The 20,001-nt window shown below is 47.0% G+C and overlaps 5 protein-coding genes across 5 annotated transcripts; 3 read left to right on the forward strand and 2 right to left on the reverse strand.

The window, feature by feature from the left end:
• Positions 1 to 2,406: 2,406 nt before the first annotated feature.
• Positions 2,407 to 5,187, reverse strand: N7479_007579 (putative phosphoketolase; the record flags this gene model as incomplete). The annotated part of the gene is made up of 7 exons (XM_057255273.1): positions 2,407 to 2,483; positions 2,539 to 3,364; positions 3,422 to 4,352; positions 4,403 to 4,555; positions 4,606 to 4,840; positions 4,899 to 4,973; positions 5,025 to 5,187. The coding sequence occupies 7 exons, from the start codon at positions 5,185 to 5,187 to the stop codon at positions 2,407 to 2,409; spliced, it is 2,460 nt and encodes an 819-aa protein (XP_057109135.1).
• A 312-nt stretch (positions 5,188 to 5,499) lies between these two features.
• On the forward strand, positions 5,500 to 7,056 carry N7479_007580 (uncharacterized protein; the record flags this gene model as incomplete). The annotated part of the gene is made up of 6 exons (XM_057255274.1): positions 5,500 to 5,876; positions 5,952 to 6,266; positions 6,341 to 6,403; positions 6,470 to 6,542; positions 6,632 to 7,009; positions 7,051 to 7,056. The coding sequence occupies 6 exons, from the start codon at positions 5,500 to 5,502 to the stop codon at positions 7,054 to 7,056; spliced, it is 1,212 nt and encodes a 403-aa protein (XP_057109136.1).
• Positions 7,057 to 14,585: 7,529 nt separating this feature from the next.
• N7479_007581 (Rab family GTPase) lies at positions 14,586 to 15,620 on the forward strand (the record flags this gene model as incomplete). The annotated part of the gene is made up of 3 exons (XM_057255275.1): positions 14,586 to 14,669; positions 14,736 to 14,799; positions 14,986 to 15,620. 3 exons carry the CDS (start codon positions 14,586 to 14,588, stop codon positions 15,618 to 15,620), a joined length of 783 nt encoding a protein of 260 aa, XP_057109137.1.
• Positions 15,621 to 16,125: 505 nt separating this feature from the next.
• Positions 16,126 to 17,125, forward strand: N7479_007582 (40S ribosomal protein eS7; the record flags this gene model as incomplete). The annotated part of the gene is made up of 3 exons (XM_057255276.1): positions 16,126 to 16,281; positions 16,581 to 16,663; positions 16,762 to 17,125. The coding sequence occupies 3 exons, from the start codon at positions 16,126 to 16,128 to the stop codon at positions 17,123 to 17,125; spliced, it is 603 nt and encodes a 200-aa protein (XP_057109138.1).
• A 632-nt stretch (positions 17,126 to 17,757) lies between these two features.
• N7479_007583 (putative dynactin Arp1 p62 subunit RO2) lies at positions 17,758 to 19,718 on the reverse strand (the record flags this gene model as incomplete). Its single annotated transcript, XM_057255277.1, has 2 exons — positions 17,758 to 19,273; positions 19,336 to 19,718. 2 exons carry the CDS (start codon positions 19,716 to 19,718, stop codon positions 17,758 to 17,760), a joined length of 1,899 nt encoding a protein of 632 aa, XP_057109139.1.
• Positions 19,719 to 20,001: the final 283 nt, after the last annotated feature.

A 20,001-nucleotide genomic window follows, 5' to 3' on the forward strand; every position in this document is an offset into this window, starting at 1 on the left:
AGATCTGATAGAGAATTGGGCCAATCTACGGAGTACAACTTGCGGTATACTGGCTCGCAAGGTCATCCCTTTTGGGGTTAGCGTTCTATATGAAGGGTTCAGGCATTTATCTCCGGTAAAACCGTTGGCAGACCAAACGGGGCTTTATAAAAGGCCAAATGAGTCATGGAAATCAGCAATCAGTCTCTAGGCGGTTTGAGGGGATTCCAAGTTCCAACATAAATGTACTATGTAGTCTGTGCTTCAATATGTCTGCGGCTCAGCTGGAAAATAATGCAGTAAGATCGTATTCAAGAGTTGGAACACCGCTTCAAGATGATGGAAGACAATCCCATTCAAGATCAAGTCTGGCCCTGGCCCTGGCCCTGGTTTTGTGTCCTATGTTTTGCCGGGATGTCGGAAGGACATAATCCAGGTCCACGGTCTCGGATGGCGGCGGATGTACATATTTACGTGACAGAGAAAAAAAACCGAAGGAAAAAGGAAAAAGGAAAAGGATCCACATGCTCATTCTGCTCATTTGTATATTGTAATAATAATTGATTTGAATCTCAAGTTTGTAGTTTCTCATAACTAATATTGGTCTGAAGACTGCCTTCGAAAAAAAAAAAAAACGGAAGGAAAAAAAAAATAAATGCAAATGGAGCGCATCTCAAACACTCCATTTTATACACAATTATGCTTATGTTTAAAATTTCAGGAAGAAGAAATGTCAGTGCTCGCCTGCCTGTCAACATCCTTGGGCTAAAAGTTCAGCAACGATAGAACTATACAGTCAGGTCAATCAAGCTGCGAATGGCAGCGCGGGATTGCCGATCTTTCCTCTAGTAGATCAAAAATAGTGGAGATACAACAGCTGAATCCCTCATTTAACCTCACAAAAAGCAGTCCACTTACACTCGACACGGCCAAATAACAATTCTATCGAAACCAGTTTCAAAGGCCCAGTTGAATATCCAACAGAACAAGGATATCTTTCAACTAAATATCACGACCAACCACAAGGAGATTAAGCCTCGCCTTGGCGGGCCGGATATCAATACTGCGGAGGTATTCCGCTGGACAAATTCACTGTGCCGAGTGAGACCACCCATTGCATGTAACAAGATAGCTCACACACGCCTTACCCATCTTATCGGACAGTATGACCAAAAATAGTGGTGGAGCCGGGGACTACGCAATCACAGGCAGTAGTACATATCTTGGAACGTGGGACGATGTCCTCTGTATAGATATGCGGGAGTAACGGTTCCCGTGGTGTATGTGAGAGACTGTATTGATAAACCCCTCGTCCTGGTCGATTCCAAGAGATCCTGCTGCCTGCATCGAGATACCTAGATATACACAACACATTCCCCGCCCACATGCAGCATTCTCTACACTCAGTTCCTAGATACTCCCCAAACCCTTACCGTCGCACCCATATTGACATAAAACAAGACAAATGCCACAGATAACAGGTTGATTCTAGCCTTGCCCAATGTATGTACTTATTTGATTCCGGTATTAAGGCATCTGCTGCGCGGTGTGGGTGATCTCCGCAGACTGCAGTCCTGATATACATCTCTTTCTGGGACTGGAATCTGTTGTCGGTGAGTCGGATTTGTGGTCAGACATTTCTAACCATGGTATATTTAAGTTATGATCTATTTTCTTGCTGTTTATAGTGGTTTAGCCAGCTTTTTCAGATATTTAAAAAACGGAAGTAAAACACCCGGGGGGGGCGGACTTCAAGCTGTGCCGGTGCTTGTGAATCAATCCCCGTGGTTGCAATATGCGTACCCCAGATCCCCCGCACGGAACTCTAAGTGCCAACTAAAGAAAATTTCAGCGTGTACACCATCTACAAGGTGCATAGGTATCGGAATGGCACTTCCTCGCTAGTGCGCATCAATCAAACAGTATGGAGTAAAAGTCTTGATTTACACCCGCTTACTTCAGAATGGAGGGGTCGACCTAGACATCCGTCGATTCGCATGTATACTCTTAGCTGTGGGTGTGTCAGGCCTGCAATGGTTAGCCAGGTGTATGGGGGACAAGGGACTGATTTGAATATGGTGAAACGGCTACCGCTTGTTGATGAATATCGTCCCCCTGTAGACTTTTTATTGGCTAATGGAAGCCAGCTTATAATTGGAGCGGATCCCAGGTTTGATGGGGACAGACGGCTTGGTGATCTTACACAGGGCTGTCTTACATGTCATGCTCCTTTCAAAACACAAGTCATAGGTGAATATTTTTGATCAAAACTGACGAATGGTGGCTTATAGCGGTTAAGTGGATAGATTAATGGACCGTAGATAAGCAGAAGCAGAGAGAAAAGAGGAAACGGGAGGCTTTTATTTCTTGGTAAAATTCCACAAATGATTAATCTAGAATGGCTGGGATTGCTTTAAGTAGAACTAATCAACCTTGATTCCAGAAGGACTCAGTCGGTTGGTTGAAGTTGTGAAATTGGGGTGTGTCATAGATACCCTCAGGATCTAAGAGTGAAAGTCAGTACTACATTGCAAATTGCAAATAGCATAGGGTGCTCACCATTGTGATTTTCCACAATATACTTCCTCGTATTGACGATGCTCTCCTCAAGCTGAGCATTCAGTTCCTGCTGATAAACCCGGATCTTCTCGTTTGTCCTGGCAGCAGCACGAATAGCCTGCTGAGCGACATGGAAACGTGATACACGGTTGACAAGCATCATATCAAAAGGCGTGGTGGTGCTACCCTCTTCAATATAGCCATCGACAGAGACGCGCTCAAGATGTGGGCGTCCAAAGAGCAAGCCCTGCAGCTCCGTTGGGTAGCCGTGGTAATTGAAGTGAATAGGCTTATCGGAAGTGAAAAGTGCATCCCATGCCTCAGTAGATAGGGCATGTGGGTGCCGACCCTCGTTCTCAAGAATCATCAAGTCCGTCACATTAACGACGCAAACACGCAGCTCTGGTATAAGCTTACGCAGAAGCGCTGCTGCCGCAATTACTTCAAACATCAGTTCGACACCAATACCGACCAGCACGACATCCGGATTAACTCCATCGTCCGTGCTGCAGAACTTCCAGATCGATGCTCCTGCACGACAGTGGCTCTCAGCCTCTTTGGGAGTCAGGTACACAGGAGTAGGCTGTTTTGAGCCCACCATCAGGTTGATGTAGTTCTTTGATTTCACACAGTGGTGAAGGGTTGTCAGGAATGTATTTGCATCCGGTGGCAGGTATACGCGAGCTGCAGTGGGCTTCAATTTTAGTACGGAGCCGATGAAAGATGGGTTCTGGTGAGAGAAGCCGTTATGTTCCTGTCGCGTCCAGGTGCTCGATTCGATGTAGTTCACACTACTGACGCCAGAGTGCCATTTTGTTTCCAGTGCCTACACAGATATTTAGTGAGCATGGAATTGATATCAGCAAGGGAAAGGAAAGCTGACCATCTTGATGAACTTGGCATACTGCACCATCATCGTATGAATGATGCCGAGGAAGCTCTCATACGACGGGAAGATACCAATGCGGCCGGTCAAGGTATAGCCCTGCATAAATCCTTGACACATATGTTCGCTAAGGACTTCAATTACACGGCCGCCACGGGCGTTGGCGAACTCATCCCATTGGAAATTGCGGTTCGTGCCTTCAAGCACCGCATCAAGCTTGTTGCTTTCCAGCTCATCCGGTGAGAACAGTCGCACGCTATTCGGGTTGTCCTTGAATATCTGATTGATGAAGGTGCCAATCAGTTTCATGGAGCTTTCATTAGAGCCTTTCTGTGCGCAGAAGGGCTTCCAATCCGGCAAATTTGGCGGTGTATAACTGTTGTAGACTTCAATGCGCTGACCGAGCTTCTTTTTGTCCTCTGTAGGAATCACAGACTTGATCTCGTCAATCACATCACCGTCCGAAGTGAACAGCTCTTCTGGCTTATAGCTAGACAGCCACTTCTGTAGTAGACCCAGTTCTTCCTTGTCGGTCTTTGCTTTTGGCAATGGCACCTGGTGCGAATGATACGAGCCCTCAATGAACTTGCCGTGAAGCTGCTTGGGCCCAGACCAACCCTTGGAAGTGCGCAGAATCAACATTGGCCACCTCGGCTTCATAATCGGCTTCCCAGAACGGGCAGCTTTCTGAATCTTATGGATCTCCTTGATGGCCCAGACCATAGAGAAGTGCAAATCTGAGTCAATATCACTGATATCCTCCACAAAGCGAACCTGGTACCCGTACCCACTGAAGAGAGCCACAAGCTCTCTATGGTCCATGCACCCAAAGATAGTGCGCTCGCTGATCTTGAATCCATTCAAATGCAAAATTGGCAAAACGGCACCCGACTCCTTTGGGTCAAGATACTTGATTGCATGCCAGGACCTGTCCACTATTAGCATCATACAGTGCAAAGGGGGAAATAATCAACGAACGTAGCAGTGGGACCGCTCTCGGCCTCTCCGTCACCCACGATACAAGGCACTATCAGATCGGGGTTGTCCATGACAGCGCCAAAGGACACTGCTAGAGCATACCCCAGTTCTCCGCCTTCATGGATAGCACCAGGGGTCTCGGCGTTTATGTGGCTGTGCATAGTTGTTAGTGAAGAAAACCAAATAGCAGGCGGATCACTGACCTAGGAAGGCCAGCCGTTGTGCTAAATGTCGAGATTAGATTGTGCAGGCCTTTGCTGTCTTGCGAATACTGGGGATAAAACCTCTCCAGTGAGCCCTCTAACCATAGCGCGGCTAGTATTGCCGGTGCACCATGCCCTGGGCCGACAACGTATAACATGTCCAGGTCCATTGTCCGGATCAGGTAGTTCAAATGAGAGTAGACCAAAATTAGACCCGGGCATGTTCCCCAGTGACCTGAAAGTATGGCATCAGTTATATTCACCGAGTTGATTACTTCGGGAATACTACTCACCAAGTAGTCGAGGCTTGACGTGGTTAAATGTGAGTTCCGACTTCAAAAGAGTATTTTCTTGCAGAAAGATCATAGCTAGCATCAAGTTAGCCGCGCCGTTGGAATATACATGGCACATCATCGTACCTGCCGCGATGTAACAAGCCGCTCGGCGGAACTTGAGCAAGGCATCACAGGCCTTTTCATCTAGGGTTTCATATTTCAACTTCACGCTCAACTGGTCTAGATATTCTGGCAAATGCGAAGGCAGCGCTTGGGGATTTGGCTCGGTTATGACTTCGCCAGGCATGTTGAATTTGATATTGTAGGTTTTTGAGTGGTTCTGTGAGAGCAAAAGAACATTAAATCTAAGGTAGGCCAAAAAAGATGGAATGAAGAGTGAGACTGAGGGTGTAATTGAAGAGATAGGTATATAAATGGGTTTCATCAAACAACATTGGATGTTCGCCTTGTTCACCTTGTTCCCCGTGTTGGCGACGTCACTGCACATCCTGACATCACCACGACTACAACCTTGAAACAGATAGTTCAATTCAGCTTCTAAAGTTCATTCCAATCCTTAGACTGAGGCATTTACTCGATTTACTATAAATCTCTCAAAATGCCTAAATCCATCCTCGCTGTTAATGCGGGTTCATCCTCCGTCAAAATTACCTTCTATACCTTTGAGAACCCACCAAGAACCATCGCGGATGCCGTGGTCTCCGGAATTACCGCACCCCCACCAAAACTCAAGTATCGACAGGGCGACAAAAAGCACAAAGAGGAAATCAAAGAAAAGCTCAGTACTCCTCAAGATGCATTCAAGTACCTCTTGCAGCGCTGTTTCAGTGATCCCGATCTCTCCGAAGTCGCTAGCGTCGACGATCTAGAGTACATCTGCCACCGAGTCGTTCACGGAGGAGACTACCGTGAGGCAGTCGAAATTAATGACGAGACATTTGACCACTTGAAAGCATTGGAAGATCTTGCACCTCTGTAAGCTCACCTATCTCGAGACCTTACATTTCTGGGGTTATATATAATATTACGCTAACGCCACCCCACCAAAAGTCACAATTTCTCTGCGCTAGAGATAGTTCGCCTGTGCAAAGTAGAGCTCCCCAAAGTTACAAGCATCACTTTCTTCGACTCTGCTTTCCACAAAACAATTCCCGAAGCCATACGAACATACCCAATCAATCAGAAAATCGCGAAGGCCAATGGTCTGCGCAAATATGGATTCCACGGGATCAGCTACTCGTTCATTCTGCGATCTGTAGCACAATTTTTGGATAAACCGATAGAGAAGACGAATCTCATCGTTATGCATATCGGAAGCGGGGCTTCGATATGTGCGATCAAGAACGGAGAGTCGATGGATACATCGTGAGTCACGCGATGCAATTTATATTAAATCTCGATCTATCTCGAGTCGGGAGTCATGCTAACATGATGACTAGAATGGGTCTCACTCCTTTGGCAGGATTACCTGGTGCTACACGGAGTGGAAGTATTGATCCATCGTGAGTTGAAATCCACAAGACTTCCCCGACAATGCAGCTATGGCAAACTGATACCTGGTGATCTAGACTGGTCTTCCACTATACCAATGAAGCGGGTAAACTAAGCCCAGCCAGTACAACAGAAATGCACATCAGCACGGTATGAATCCCCAACGCAGAGAACCAATGCCCAAAATTATAAAAATAAAAAATCGCAAGCAAATACTAATCGATTCCTACACCCCTCAGGCGGAGGAAATCCTCAATAAACAATCAGGTTGGAAAGCCCTCACAGGAACAACCGATTTCGCCGAGATCGCGGTGGAGAACCCACCAAGCAAAGAACATCAACTTGCTTTTGACATCTTCATCGACCGCATCCTGGGCTACATCGGCAGCTACTACGTTAAACTCAACGGCGAAGTAGACGGTGTGGTCTTTTCCGGCGGGATCGGTGAGAAGAGCGCCCTTCTGAGACGCACACTGATCCATAAATGCCAGTGTCTAGGTTTGGCAATCGATGATGCGGCTAATGACAAGGGGCCCGGGGATGAGGAAACAGTCAAGGATATCTCCAAGGGTTCCGGTAAGGGGCCTCGAGTTCTAGTTTGTCAGACCAACGAACAGGTATGTTGTCTTAAATTGAGGATTGTTGACCGTGACCGTAGCCTTGACCTCTCGTGGGGGTGTAGGTTCTGGCCATAGGTTGTTATTTTTTTTGGTATACTTTGGTTCACTGACTTGGGATATCTCTTGCAGTTTGAAATGGCATATCACTGTGCTTGTTCACGGTGCTAATTTTTTCAGGTGTCGAATTTTGTTACAAATTTTCTTCGTTCGCTATTGGTGATGACAATAGTACCTTGATGGTTAAGGAGTTTGGGGAGCTGACGATGGTTGAATTGCGACAGATAATATTGATGAATTGTCTACGGAGTACGTAAGTCTACTGGGTACATTGTAGAACATGTACTCCGTACATACTCGACATATTTCAAATAATTGAAATCCAAATTCTAATCTAAATTTAAGATCACAAGACTTGACATACCTTCTTCGCCTCGTCCTTTTGACACTTGCCACTGGGGAACTTTGTACTTATGTGGGTTGACAGGTAGTCTCCGACGGGTCAGTTCTCAGTTACCGAACCCAGTGATTGGGAACCGGGAAGAGTCCAGGTACGGAGTACTGGGTCATATTTTGCGCCTCATTTCAATGCAATGCATCATTTATCATTCCTGGTACGCGAGTTCAACAGTAGCTAGGGGGAAAACCGCCTGAGAACAGTCCCTGCATACCAGCAGCTAAGGTTACTTTGTTGTGGACCATGTACCCCATACTTCATACAAAGAGAAAATAAATAAAAATAAAAAATATAGAGGTGAAATGCAACATGGACCAGAAGTGAATGTGACACATTCAGGTCGGATTTGATAGCTTCGGGGGGAAGACTCTTCCCCGGTCCCCAGTGTTAGTTTGATTGTATGCAAGACACAGAGAAATGGGCGATTGATGCGATCGAAGGCGATCGGGGAGAACTAAAGTCTCAATTGTGGTCCTGGTGGCTCTGATGATCTGCAGGCTAGCGGGCTCGGACAACAAGTCAACTGCATTGCAATTAACGAGGTCAATATACTAGCGAATTAGGAGGCGCTATTCTTGTCCCAAGTCAATTATCAATCTTTGGATTGTTATCTAAAGGATCAGACATCAGCACATCAGATCAAGTTATGGGGGCGTTCAAGGGCTAAGGTCACAGCGATCGACACTGCAGAATAAGAATGTGCTTTTTTTTTTTATGTTTCTTTTTCTTTGGCTCAGCGGCGTGTCATACAGCTGCACAGTGTAGTACATATATCTCCACCCGTGGACATGTACAAAGTGCAGAGAGAGTGATGCAGTGGTATGTAAGATATACTTCGCTCCCTAGAGGCGTGATTCCCGTGCAGGAGTATCCATCTCGGGGAAGATGACCCGTTCATGCACCAAGTGGCCGCGGATCTCTCCCGATAAAAAGCCGACCCATCTCGACGTGGGTCATAATTTGTATTTGTATGGTTCGATCAGTCACAATCTCCCCCTTTGTGCGTCATGTCGTGACAACTAAAATAGACATTCGAGGTCAGGGGTTGAGCGGAAAAAGAAAAAGAAAAGGGGACGATCAAACCCGGTAGATTGGTGCTGGAGCCGTGGAGCTGTAGGCGATCGTTTTGTTTCTTTTCTGTGAGTTAATCAGGTTACCGGGTCACGATGTGGATTTGGGCCTGTCATTCTGGATCCAGAGAGTCCAGAGAGGTCTAAAAGCTCAGCCCACTTTTTTTTTTTGTTCCTTCTTTGTTCCGCTGTGAGCTGCCGTCATATCTCGGGAGTCGAATAGGAAAGTCTGGAACTTGTTGGTGGAGCGTGGTTCGGCGAAATGATTTTACAAAAAGGAGAAGGAGCTAAGAATTGAGGCGGCTGAAAGGGCGTTTGGTTCGGGACGGGGAGAGTGGTTCCAATTCCAACTGACTTTAAATGTATTTTATTTTGTTTCTATTTGTTTCTATTTTTCTTCTATTCAACTCCATTTGGCCCCAACTAGCGGAGTACCAACGGAATACGTATTGTGGACACCACTACGGAGTATAACTATAGCCCGTTGCAACCGTCGACTATGGAGTACTCCATAGTGCTTCCAGAATTTTCCATGTATGGAGCCTTCTTTTGAGGAATCGGAGAAATGAACTAAGATCGCCCGGCTTTGCATCCGCGGAGCCTTAGTGCGTCGTTTAGATTGTTAAGAGACAAGGCACAGAAAGGAAAAAAGAAAAGAAAACAAAGTCGGCGATATCCCAATTTTAGGAGCGTTGACACATCTATATCTCCTGTCAGATGAACAAAGAGTTCGGCCGGGGCTCGATGCACCCGGACCGGGAATCCCCTGCTTCCCTTTAGATGCGCTGTAAGGTAAATCCTAAAGTTAATGCGGGTGGTGATCCGCGACCGTTTTTCTTTCCTTCTCGATGCCTTGACGCCACAATCAAGGTGTATGCGGGTAGCTGCAATTTCCCGATTCAAACAAAGAAATAGATAAATATGTACTCCGTACATAGGTACATGTAGGGAACTGAGAGATCAAAATAAGAAAAAAATATGATCCATGGATACAGTCTCGGGAAGACTAGGACGTTCCGGAAATGATGGAAGCCCGTTCATGCAACCTTGGAATTGCGTAACCTTGTTTTTTGAGCTAATGCACCTAGGCAACCTTCTAGACTTTCTATCTGTTTATGGAGTACGGAGTAGAAATTCCATAGATCTACTCTGAACCACCATCTTGGTCCTGAATTGGACATGGTATTCCGAACAGGGAAAAAGGGGGAATAACTGGGGCCATTAAGGTTGACTATGTGATATAATGGAGCACTCTATGGAGTTGATGGAGACTAAAATGGAGACTTTTGTCTTTCTCCCGTTTCTAGCGGCGTTCTAGCTGTAATCGAGACGGCTTCTTTCCATACAATAAATAACAGTCCGGTTCCACTACTCCGTATAGGAAGCTCGTTTCCCTCTTTTTTTTTCCTCCCATGGCGTTTTATTTTACATTATTTCTAGATCGGGAGACGTAAATATTAATACATATTAAGCAAGATAGGCCCGTGACTTCTTTTTTTTTTTTTTTTTTTGATCCACCAGTGGTTAGAGGATGATCCTACGGGAGAAGTGTCCCCTATTTTGAGCATGTGAAAATATAGGAAAGAGGAGTCTGGAAGGAAGATGTGAGGGAATGTCTTGCTTCAATGATAAGAACCGTGTAACAGAGTAAGCCACCGTGCTAGGATGTAGAGATGAGATCAAATATAGTTGTGTTGGGAATCTTGAATCTCTTAAACGGTAGACTGCAATCTATAATGTACGGTAGATCTTCCCAGCCCCCGATTTCCACGAGGCAGAGACCCAGATTTCAGTGCCGATGGGAAAATAATTTCCTCCTTTGGCATGGGGTGGACACGGGGCTGAAACACGCCTACGAATCCCCTCACCTTGTTGGGAGCTCGTAATGTGCTTACCGAGGATTAATTGTGGCTGGATATTCGGTGAAATATGTCGGCTCCAGTGTGGCAAATATGGAAGCTGACGTACGGAGTAAGATACCCTTAAATTACTCCCCGTGCCTCTACGGCGTAGATGAGAAGTCCGGATTATGGGGGTGGGGCTTTCAGAATGTTTCCAGAGGGTACGGAGTACGGAGTACCTGCCCAAGTATATAGTATAACACTCAAGGTCCTTGTATACCTTGACCCAACTCCCCGGGAAATAAAGAAAAGGCTAGAAGGTGAAAAGAATGTTCATACGTAACCGAGACGGGAATTCACTTTTTTTTTGGGCTCCGTAATAATGCCTCTTTTTTTGTTTAGCGTATCTCCACCCCCTATGATGGAGCCCAGGATCGTAAGGATAATCCTTCTTTTTTTTTTTTTTTCCCCTTCCCTCTTGATCGGCGCATAGTGTATCATGAGACAAAGACGACGGGAATGAAGACAAAATTGCGATATGTTGAGTTGGATTCTGATGTGTCTTTTTTTTGTAAATTGTGAGCGAACGGGGATTCAAAGACTTCTGAAACCAGAATCGAATTTTGCGACTGGTCTTAATAAGTTATTGCACGGAAGACTGCTTGAAAGACCGGATGACTGGCCTTAATCAGTAGCCGAAATACCTTAGTATTTGGGTTGGCTAGGGGACCTAGGCATCATATGTCATAACCCCCTTTGGTTATTAGTTTTCACTTTGCTTATAATACTATAATACTAGAATCCTAGAATCCTAGAATACTATAGGTGAACTATCAGACCCGATGGGGCCCGAACCACGCGAGAAAATAAATTAATTTAAATAAAAAAGTTCGGAGGGATCCGTTTCTCGTTCCTGCGGCTGTTTTTCTCTTTTTCTTTCTCCACTTATGCACAAAGGCTGCCCGGAGATTTGGTTCCTAGCTTCATAGTGGATAGCTTCTACGGCTAGTTGATACATAGCAGCGGAGAGTTTTTGGACTTTTGAACATGACAGTAGTGAAGACATGGGTTGGATGTATCTTAGATATCATTATGATGAATCAGAGGGGTACCTTTCCATTTCTTTTTAGTTTCTTTTTTTTAGTTTTGCTTTTTTTTCGCTTTTCTTTTTTCGCTTTATTTTTAAACATACTGAATATACTAAATAGGCAAACCTATAGATTAGAAACGTTGGAGAAGAAAGGGGGGGACACATTTACGTTCCTGTTCCCCGGGACCAGGGGACGGGAGAGCCGCTGTACTAAACAAAAAAAAACATATATATATATATATATATATATATATATACACTCTAGAGGCTTATGCCCAGTGTTTTTGGAATTTTTATTTGTTTTAGAAATTTGATTTTATATTTCTGGTATATTTGGGTATATTTGGATTTTGATTTGATTTTCATGGTTTTATTTGATTTTATTGGGTTTCTAAATAAAATAGAAAAAGGATAAAATTGTAAAATAAAAAAATTCAATAAAAACCGTCTATATCAACGCAATCCCCCCTTCTTGTTTCCTTTGAACATACCTGATAACCATCTTTCTACAAAAACACCCCCCTACCGCCCTCCTTTGCTCTCCCTTCTCCCTTGCGATACGTCGATTTGAACTTTGTCCGGATCGACCGGAGCCAGTTCCGGAGCACTTTTCTCCTTTGCTCCCTTGCCGTCTAAACTTCATATCCCTTCTGCCCGTTTTCTTGGTCCGGATCGCGATTTTTTATGGATTCGCTGCAGCCACCCTCGCGCACATCATTTTGAATCGATTTTTATTTTTATTTATCGATCTCTCTTCTAAATAAAAAGCAACGAGCTGCGACCTATCTACCATCTTGCTTTTCTTCCAAAGAGACTCCACCGATTCTCATTTGTTGGGCCCATTTCGTCACATTCCTGCCTTACGATTCTGTTGGAACCTGCATTGTCCCAGTGACTATTCTTCAAAAGGACCACCTTTTCCGATCCTGACTGCAGTTGCATCTATCGACTGCATCGCCGGTTTTTGTCTAGACCTTTTTTTTTTATTAAAATATTTCTTTTTGACGGGGGGTTGGATTGGTACTTCGTTTGTCTGTTGGTTTTCCCCAAGGGAATATCTATATAAGAACCTGGCGTCGACGTCGAGTTTAGTTGGTAAGTCTCCAACCATCTCATCTCATTCCTCACATTGTCATTGAACATTGGCCAAGAACACTCGCCTATTTCTATCACAACAAAAACCTTCTTCCTACTTTCAGCATCTAATCATGATTGCCTCCGCAGATCTTAATATGATCCTTCGGGACCTCTCTGCTTTCAACATGGGAAGAGGAGCTTACGATACAACTGGGGTGAAGAAGCCTGGCGTTCCTCCACCACCACCGAAATAAATCCATTCGAAAACAACCTCGTCATACTCAACATTCCTTTCTACACCACTTGGTCACGTTTCGGATGGTCTGGCGCCCAACAGTGGCTGGAGTTTTTGACGCATATGCGTTTTGGAGTTTTACCTGATTTTAGTAAGACATGTCAACTCCGAGCACACCTTCGGGCATCAAAACTAACCGAATCCTTTAGATATCTGTAACACTATCTTTTTTTTTTCGCCCGCTGTCCTGGTCTCAGGTCATACGTTTTTATTGCCTATTCGCTACAGGCATCGCGCGACATTATACCCTTTTTAATTTTGACTCGACCTTCTGCATTTTCTTTTCGGATACCAAGCGTTGACACCCTTTTTTCGACTTTTGATCTTTCGTCTTCGCACACGCGCCTTATCCTTATTTTTCGGGCCTCGAACTTTATTCCGCCTCACCTCACGTTTCTACTTCACCTCTGATACGACTCGATACCACGGTCCCATCTCTCTCAAAAAGTGCCTTTTGTGTTTACTGTTTATTTCCTTTATTTCATTTGTTATCTACCGGCGTTTTGGGATAGACGGGACGGAATATTGAATGGGATGGGCTGATACCACCTAGAGCCTCGACCTCACGGTCAATAGCACGCTTTGCTTTTCTTGTTTTACCATTGGATGGGTACAGCTCCCGGGTTTATTTGTATGAGTATTCGCGCTTTACATTTTTGACGTTGATGCCTGTGTATTATATTTTGCGCACAAAACGATGTCAGCGCCAATGAATTTTCTTTTCTCTATATTCCCCATCCAACTAGTCTAAACGACCATCGATAGCTTCATATACATTTATAGGTACATTCTGTAACCCCGAGTTTGCAAACTCGTACCCATCTCAGGTCGTACTCCGCTTGTACCTGACCGACCGCGGTTGCGCTAGCATCGGGCAGATTTGCTTGCCGACTAATGCCGAGACAGGAACAACAGCCCGATTTTTGATGCGGACCTGGTTGGTGCATCGGCAGATATCTTCCGAGCCTGACCAGGGTCATCTATCTGGCGCCCGACATCATCTTGCAGGCCAGTTGGGCACTAGCCCAATTTGCGGCAGGTGTCAAGGTGCCAGGAACATATTTTGTCTTGTGTTGCCTTACTTTTTACCAAATCATAGTACGTGTATTCGGCCTCACCGTTTTCCAAATTTCCATATCCCGACAGCCCATGTCCACGTTATCTGCATGCCATCATCGGTCCACAGGGTGCAGTGTATTTAATGATGTAAGCTAAGCTATCACAATCCAGGTGATGATGCTTGAACATAGAAATTTGGCTCTTATGCCAGTCTCTTTAAATAGATACGAGCGGGGAACAAAAAATTAAACCTCGATGTATGAGCAAATACAAACATGCTAAGTACATATGTCAATTATATACTCCAACCTCACACAGGCCTCCCGTGACTGGTGACTGACAACCGCGCTAAGCCCAATCGAGGCACCCCATCATCATCATCAACCTCCGCCTTGCTCCAACTTCTGGATTAATCACTCTTATTTCAGTCACGTTTATACCAGGCCTTGCATTTCTCATTCCTGGACAAGGATTGAAATTATTTTACCAATACGAGCGCAAGAACAGCGACTCGTGCCCCAGCTCTTGTCTTACTTCTAGGCAGCCCCCATTCCTCGAACTGCAGTTACCAGCTGAATCAACCTGCCACCTCATCCGGTCGCCTGATCGCTGATCCATTGAAGGTGAATAATCCACAGAAGGCCTGACTTGGGGTTACTTTGATCTCACTGTTTCGTTGCTTCAGTCATGTCCGAGTCAGCAAGCGCAAATGCCCCGAAGCCGAGCAGCAGTGTCAAGCTTGTGCTGCTAGGAGAGGCCGCAGTGGGCAAGGTACTATTCCTCCATTCACCATGTCACACGATTAAAAGCTAATTACATCCTACTATTCACTCATAGTCATCGCTTGTCCTCCGCTTCGTGAATAATGATTTCCAGGAGAACAAGGAACCAACCATTGGCGGTAAGATTTCCTCTGGACATAGCCCCCACAAGATATGAAGTACTGTCCCTGGCAGATGATATACTTTCTGATGAACCCAGGGACAGTGTATTGTGTCCGAAATTGAGTTGTTCCCCGCAAACGGGCCATCTCAACCCCTCAAATGATACTTTGCACTAGGATGACCAACTAACGTCGTCTTTCCAGCCGCATTTCTGACACAAAAATGCTCCCTTCCCACGCGCACGATCAAGTTCGAGATATGGGATACCGCCGGCCAGGAGCGCTTCGCATCGCTCGCCCCGATGTACTACCGCAATGCACAAGCGGCGCTTGTTGTCTACGACGTTACAAAACCCTCTTCGCTGACGAAAGCCAAGCACTGGGTCGCTGAGCTGCAGCGTCAAGCGAGCCCTGGAATTGTCATTGCCCTCGTCGGTAACAAGCTGGACTTGACCAATGACGGCGGAGATGTTTCCGAGGCTGCTGTCGCTGCACAGAACGAGTCTGAGTCGGCCCGGGATGGCGATGAAGGTGCCAATGAGGAAGATGATGTGCAGGATGCCGTGTCTGGCGATGCCCGCAAGGTCTCTACACGGGAGGCTACCGGCTATGCGGAGGAGGAGGGCCTTTTGTTCTTCGAGACTAGCGCCAAAACCGGAACCAACGTTGTGGATGTCTTCACAGCAATTGCCAATGCCATTCCCGAGAGCAGCCTGAAGACCGGTCGCGGTACCGGTGCGGGAACTGGTCAGACTTCGTTGGCTCGGTCAGCAGAGGACTCACGAGTCAACTTGGGTGATCGAAACGCTGCCACGGCCAAGGAGGGTTGCGCTTGCTGATTTGGGTATTTTCTTTTTTGGCAGATGTTCTTGCAATTATTTCCATGGATACAGGCGTCCCTCTTGCTTTTTTTTTTTTTCTTTCTTTTTTTGATTTCCTGCTTGTTCCAGCTCCAATAGAGACTCCGTGTGCTCTTATAGTCTACAGTGTGCTATTCCCCGTTTCGACAATGTGATTAGAGTGTAAATTCTTTCGATATTGGCATTGACAATCAGAAACGATTTCTAGCGTAGCGATATAACAGTGAAGAGTAGAACAATTTGGCTAAAAGAGGTCCTGGGGTAGTTGTCAACCAAAGGCGAGTCGGATAGTGGATCTCCTTCAGCGGCAAACCACCAATCAGCAACGAGCCCTAAGACGGCCGCACTAAACCCAAACAGGAAATAGCGCACCCTAAGCGAATGCGCCGATCCCACAGCAAATTCCCATTCGATTCAATCTGCGAACCTCCCCTCCGTCGACATCACCACCAGCACTTCCCGCAGCACCCCGTCGCTCGCAATAATGGCTGCCATCAACAAGATCGCCCCCAACTCGCCGTCCCGGCAGAACCCCTCCGAGCTGGAGACCGCGATCGCCGGCGCTCTCTTCGACCTCGAGAGCAACACACAGGACCTGAAGGCCAGCCTTCGTCCCCTGCAGTTCGTCTCTGCCCGCGAGGTAAGAATTGTTGCCCGAAGCTCCCGACATGCGGATTGAATCGTTCTGGAATGGCGTCTGTGAATTTTCGAGGAATTTTCGATGCTCCGGGGTATATTGGTCGGATTTGTGGATTGGTTTCAATTCATGTCCACCAACGCCAAAAATTATCAACATAGAGAGGAATCATCAGCAAAGGAGGGAACAGACAAATGGATATGAAAATTCGCAGAGCAAGACGCCTTTCCAGGAGGAATTCAGTTTCTGTGTGCACGACAATTTCAACCGGACAACGATCTGACATTATTCTCGCTATCTAGGTTGAGGTCGGCCACGGCAAGAAGGCCATCATTGTCTTCGTCCCCGTCCCCCTCCTGAACGGCTTCCACAAGATCCAGCAGCGGTAAGCAACCACCAGCCCTTAACAACACCAATGGGCCAACCAAGAGAAAACCCCCTGCAAGACAAGGAACACACCCGAAACTAACACCGAACCTTCAGTCTTACCCGTGAGCTCGAGAAGAAGTTCTCCGACCGCCACGTTCTCTTCGTCGCTCAGCGCCGCATCCTGCCCCGCCCCAAGCGCTCCGTCAACTCGCGCACCACCCAGACCCAGAAGCGTCCCCGCTCCCGCACTCTGACTGCTGTCCACGACTCCATCCTCTCCGACCTCGTCTACCCCGTCGAGATTGTCGGAAAGCGCACCCGCACCAAGGAGGACGGCTCCAAGACCCTCAAGGTCATCCTCGACGAGAAGGAGCGTGGTGGTGTCGACCACCGCCTTGATGCCTACGGCGAGGTCTACCGCCGCCTCACTGGCCGCTCCGTTGCCTTCGAGTTCCCCCAGAGCGGCGCTGAGTTCTAAATGCACAATTTAGAGTTCTTTGTTCACTTTGACTTTTTTTGGGGCTAGGGGCTTGGAATGTGCTCGGCTGATGCGTGGGAGAATGGCATTGTGTCTAGTTTTGAATTGTTGCTAGATTCAACGCCATTGATGGGTTCCAAAGAGATGATCTCCATAAAAATGCATTGACGGTTTTTTCTCTTTTCTTTTTTTGCCCCCAGTCACTGGTTACATTGACTTTGTGTCCGGTGTGAGCTCTGGGTGAGGCGATGGAGTTTGAGTTCTCTATCTCCCGATCTAATGAGGATGGGATGGAATATCTGATAGTATTCCAATTCAACAATTCCGACTTTTCATTGCTCCTTTCCTAGATGGCTTTATCTGGCTGGGATTGGTATCTAGTCTGCTTGTAGATTCTGGATTGATTGCCCGTGGACATCCAGCTATAATTATGGGATATATGTCCGTCTAAGTGAAGTAGCTTATATTCCGCTGTTATGTCTACCTGACAGTATCAAATCGAAAGCTCGCTGGACAATGGTATGTGAATGCTTTTATGAACCGAAAAACAAATACACTCGGGGTATGAAAGGTATAAAAATGCAAACCAGTCGACGCAAATATGAACAAGACGATAAGCATCCCCTATCTATCTACAACGAAGGCTGGATTCTCCCCACACCCAGCACCATCCAATAAGCTAACTCCCTGGTAACCTTATCATCAGGTTTAGATCCCTTCCCAACATTCCCTTGATCAAGCTGTGCATCCGCATCCCAATCCATATGCACGAAGACTGGAATCTCAAGCACATCCTCATCCTGCCTGGAAGCCGCAACCGCCATGACATCCTCATCATTAGTCTCGGTATCAGGATTGCCATCACCACCTTCAGCACTACTCCCAGGCAACGTACCGGGGACAACCTCCAAGACGACGGTTGTCCAGTTCCGGCCCTTATCCCACACCTTGCCTGCCTCGGGGACTCCGCGTAGAACAGCGGAGCGAGAGTCGTTCGTTACGGGTGCAGAGGCACCACCCTGTAACGCTTCGTCCCAGACATCGCTGTTCGCGCCAATCTCGAACTGCGGAGAGAGAACTGTGACTTTTGTTGCAACGTGACCTGGGGTTACGGGGGGCGTTGCAAGGGTAATGCGGACGGGGTCAAACATGTGGTTTTTTAGGGTGAGAAGGATGTGGATTGGGCGCAGGGGGGTGAGAGAGTTGAGGTCGGTGGTTGGGGCAATGGCTGGAAGGGCCGATGAGGAAGAAAGGGCTAGAGGGCGGAGGGTTGGGAGGGGGATGTAGCTGAGGGCAATGAGGCGGATGCGGAAGCGAGTAGATTGCGGCTTGGTCTCAGGCTTCACGAGGATATGCTTGCAGGACTTGCAGCGCTTGGCTCGCTTGGTGCGGAGGAGGACTGGGAGTGGGAGGAGATCGTCGACGAAGCGGGCGTCCGGTAATTGGGTTGCGCGCTGCTCTATTGAGGCCATGCCATCCCAGCCACATTCTGGAGACTGAAGTCGTGCAATCATGTCCGTCTCGTTGTTTTCTGGGACAACCTGAAGGCCCTCGCTTGCAGTAAGGGCTTCGCGCATAACGGGTGGCTTGGATTTAGGCTTCTTGCTGCCACCATATAGCCCGCTTAGACGCGACGAGGATGTGTAGAGAGACATGAGCCGGTTTAGGGCGCCGGGTGAAGAGAACCCAAACTCCGAGCTAAGATGATCATTTGACGAGTTTGATGTCTCAGATATCTGTGTACGGTAAAAGTTTTTCAAGGCTGCGAACCGGGCATCCGTGCTCATTGGAGGTGCAGCCGGGTCTTCTTTTTGTGCAGCTTCCTCTCCACCGCGCTCGCGCGCATTGGATTGCTCGTCAATCGACGCGTAGCTAGACAACGGATGTTTCAGATCTCCAAAAGTGCGAGAAGCTTGTCTCGAGCGGTTGAGAGCAGCCGGGGCAGTGGAGTCTGTCATCTTTTGCAGTTGACTCCGGATATTTGTCGGCTTGTCAAACTTGATGCCAATGTCTAGCGTCGTCCAAAGACAGTATCCGCAAGACAACACCCACGGACCCTGCTGAGGGCCGTTCCCTGTAACATTCTCAATGGTACTCACAGCCAGCGGGGCTGTGCAGATAGGACAATTGAAGCAATTTCGGCCACACCTATAGATATGCGCGTGTTAGCGGACACTCGAACACAACCCTTCACATCCTTTAGTACATACCGATTACCATCACTTCGCACCATACTGCTCGGTGTTTCAAACAAGCAGCTAGGACAATACCAGCTTACGATTTCCTCCGTAATACATCGGGGGCATTTGATCTGGTGGCACTCCTCACAGTAGAGAAGCTGTTCAGGCGGATACAGCGAGAAATTGGACCGTGGAGAGCGGGGGTCAAATGTTTGCTCTTCGTCCTCATCAACTACTTGTTGTTCCTCTTCTACTGATAATTTCTTGTCTTGGTCTGTGTTTGCCCGTTCAGGTGGTGGCTTCTGCGGCGATTTCTGCGGGGACTCCCTTGACCTTTGCTTCCTGGCTGGATCAGGGACCGGAGTGTCGGCGCAGGGACATGATATGTAGGTATATGGGAAAGGACGCGACATTTTGGTCTTGACGTGGAGGAGCGAGCGGGATGGTGTGTGGTAGCTTTCGAGGCGTGTACTTGGATCAAATCATGCTTCGTCTCTGTGGGGGTCTAGAGCCGAATTTTGTAATGAAGTAAACAAGTTGGCTGATAGCGAATTCGTAGCTATGGGATAGCTTGACTTTTTGAGTAAAAATATATTAATTTTCGGAATCCCAACCTTGTTGCGCCAAATCAGAGAGACCCTGAGAGGAGCGTGTTGGCGGGCGAGGACTTACTTGCGCAGCGGTTACAATGGTTCT

This window comes from Penicillium vulpinum, assembly GCF_028829585.1.
Source record: "Penicillium vulpinum strain IBT 29486 chromosome Unknown utg000003l_segment0_segment0, whole genome shotgun sequence".
Lineage (NCBI taxonomy): Eukaryota > Fungi > Ascomycota > Eurotiomycetes > Eurotiales > Aspergillaceae > Penicillium > Penicillium vulpinum.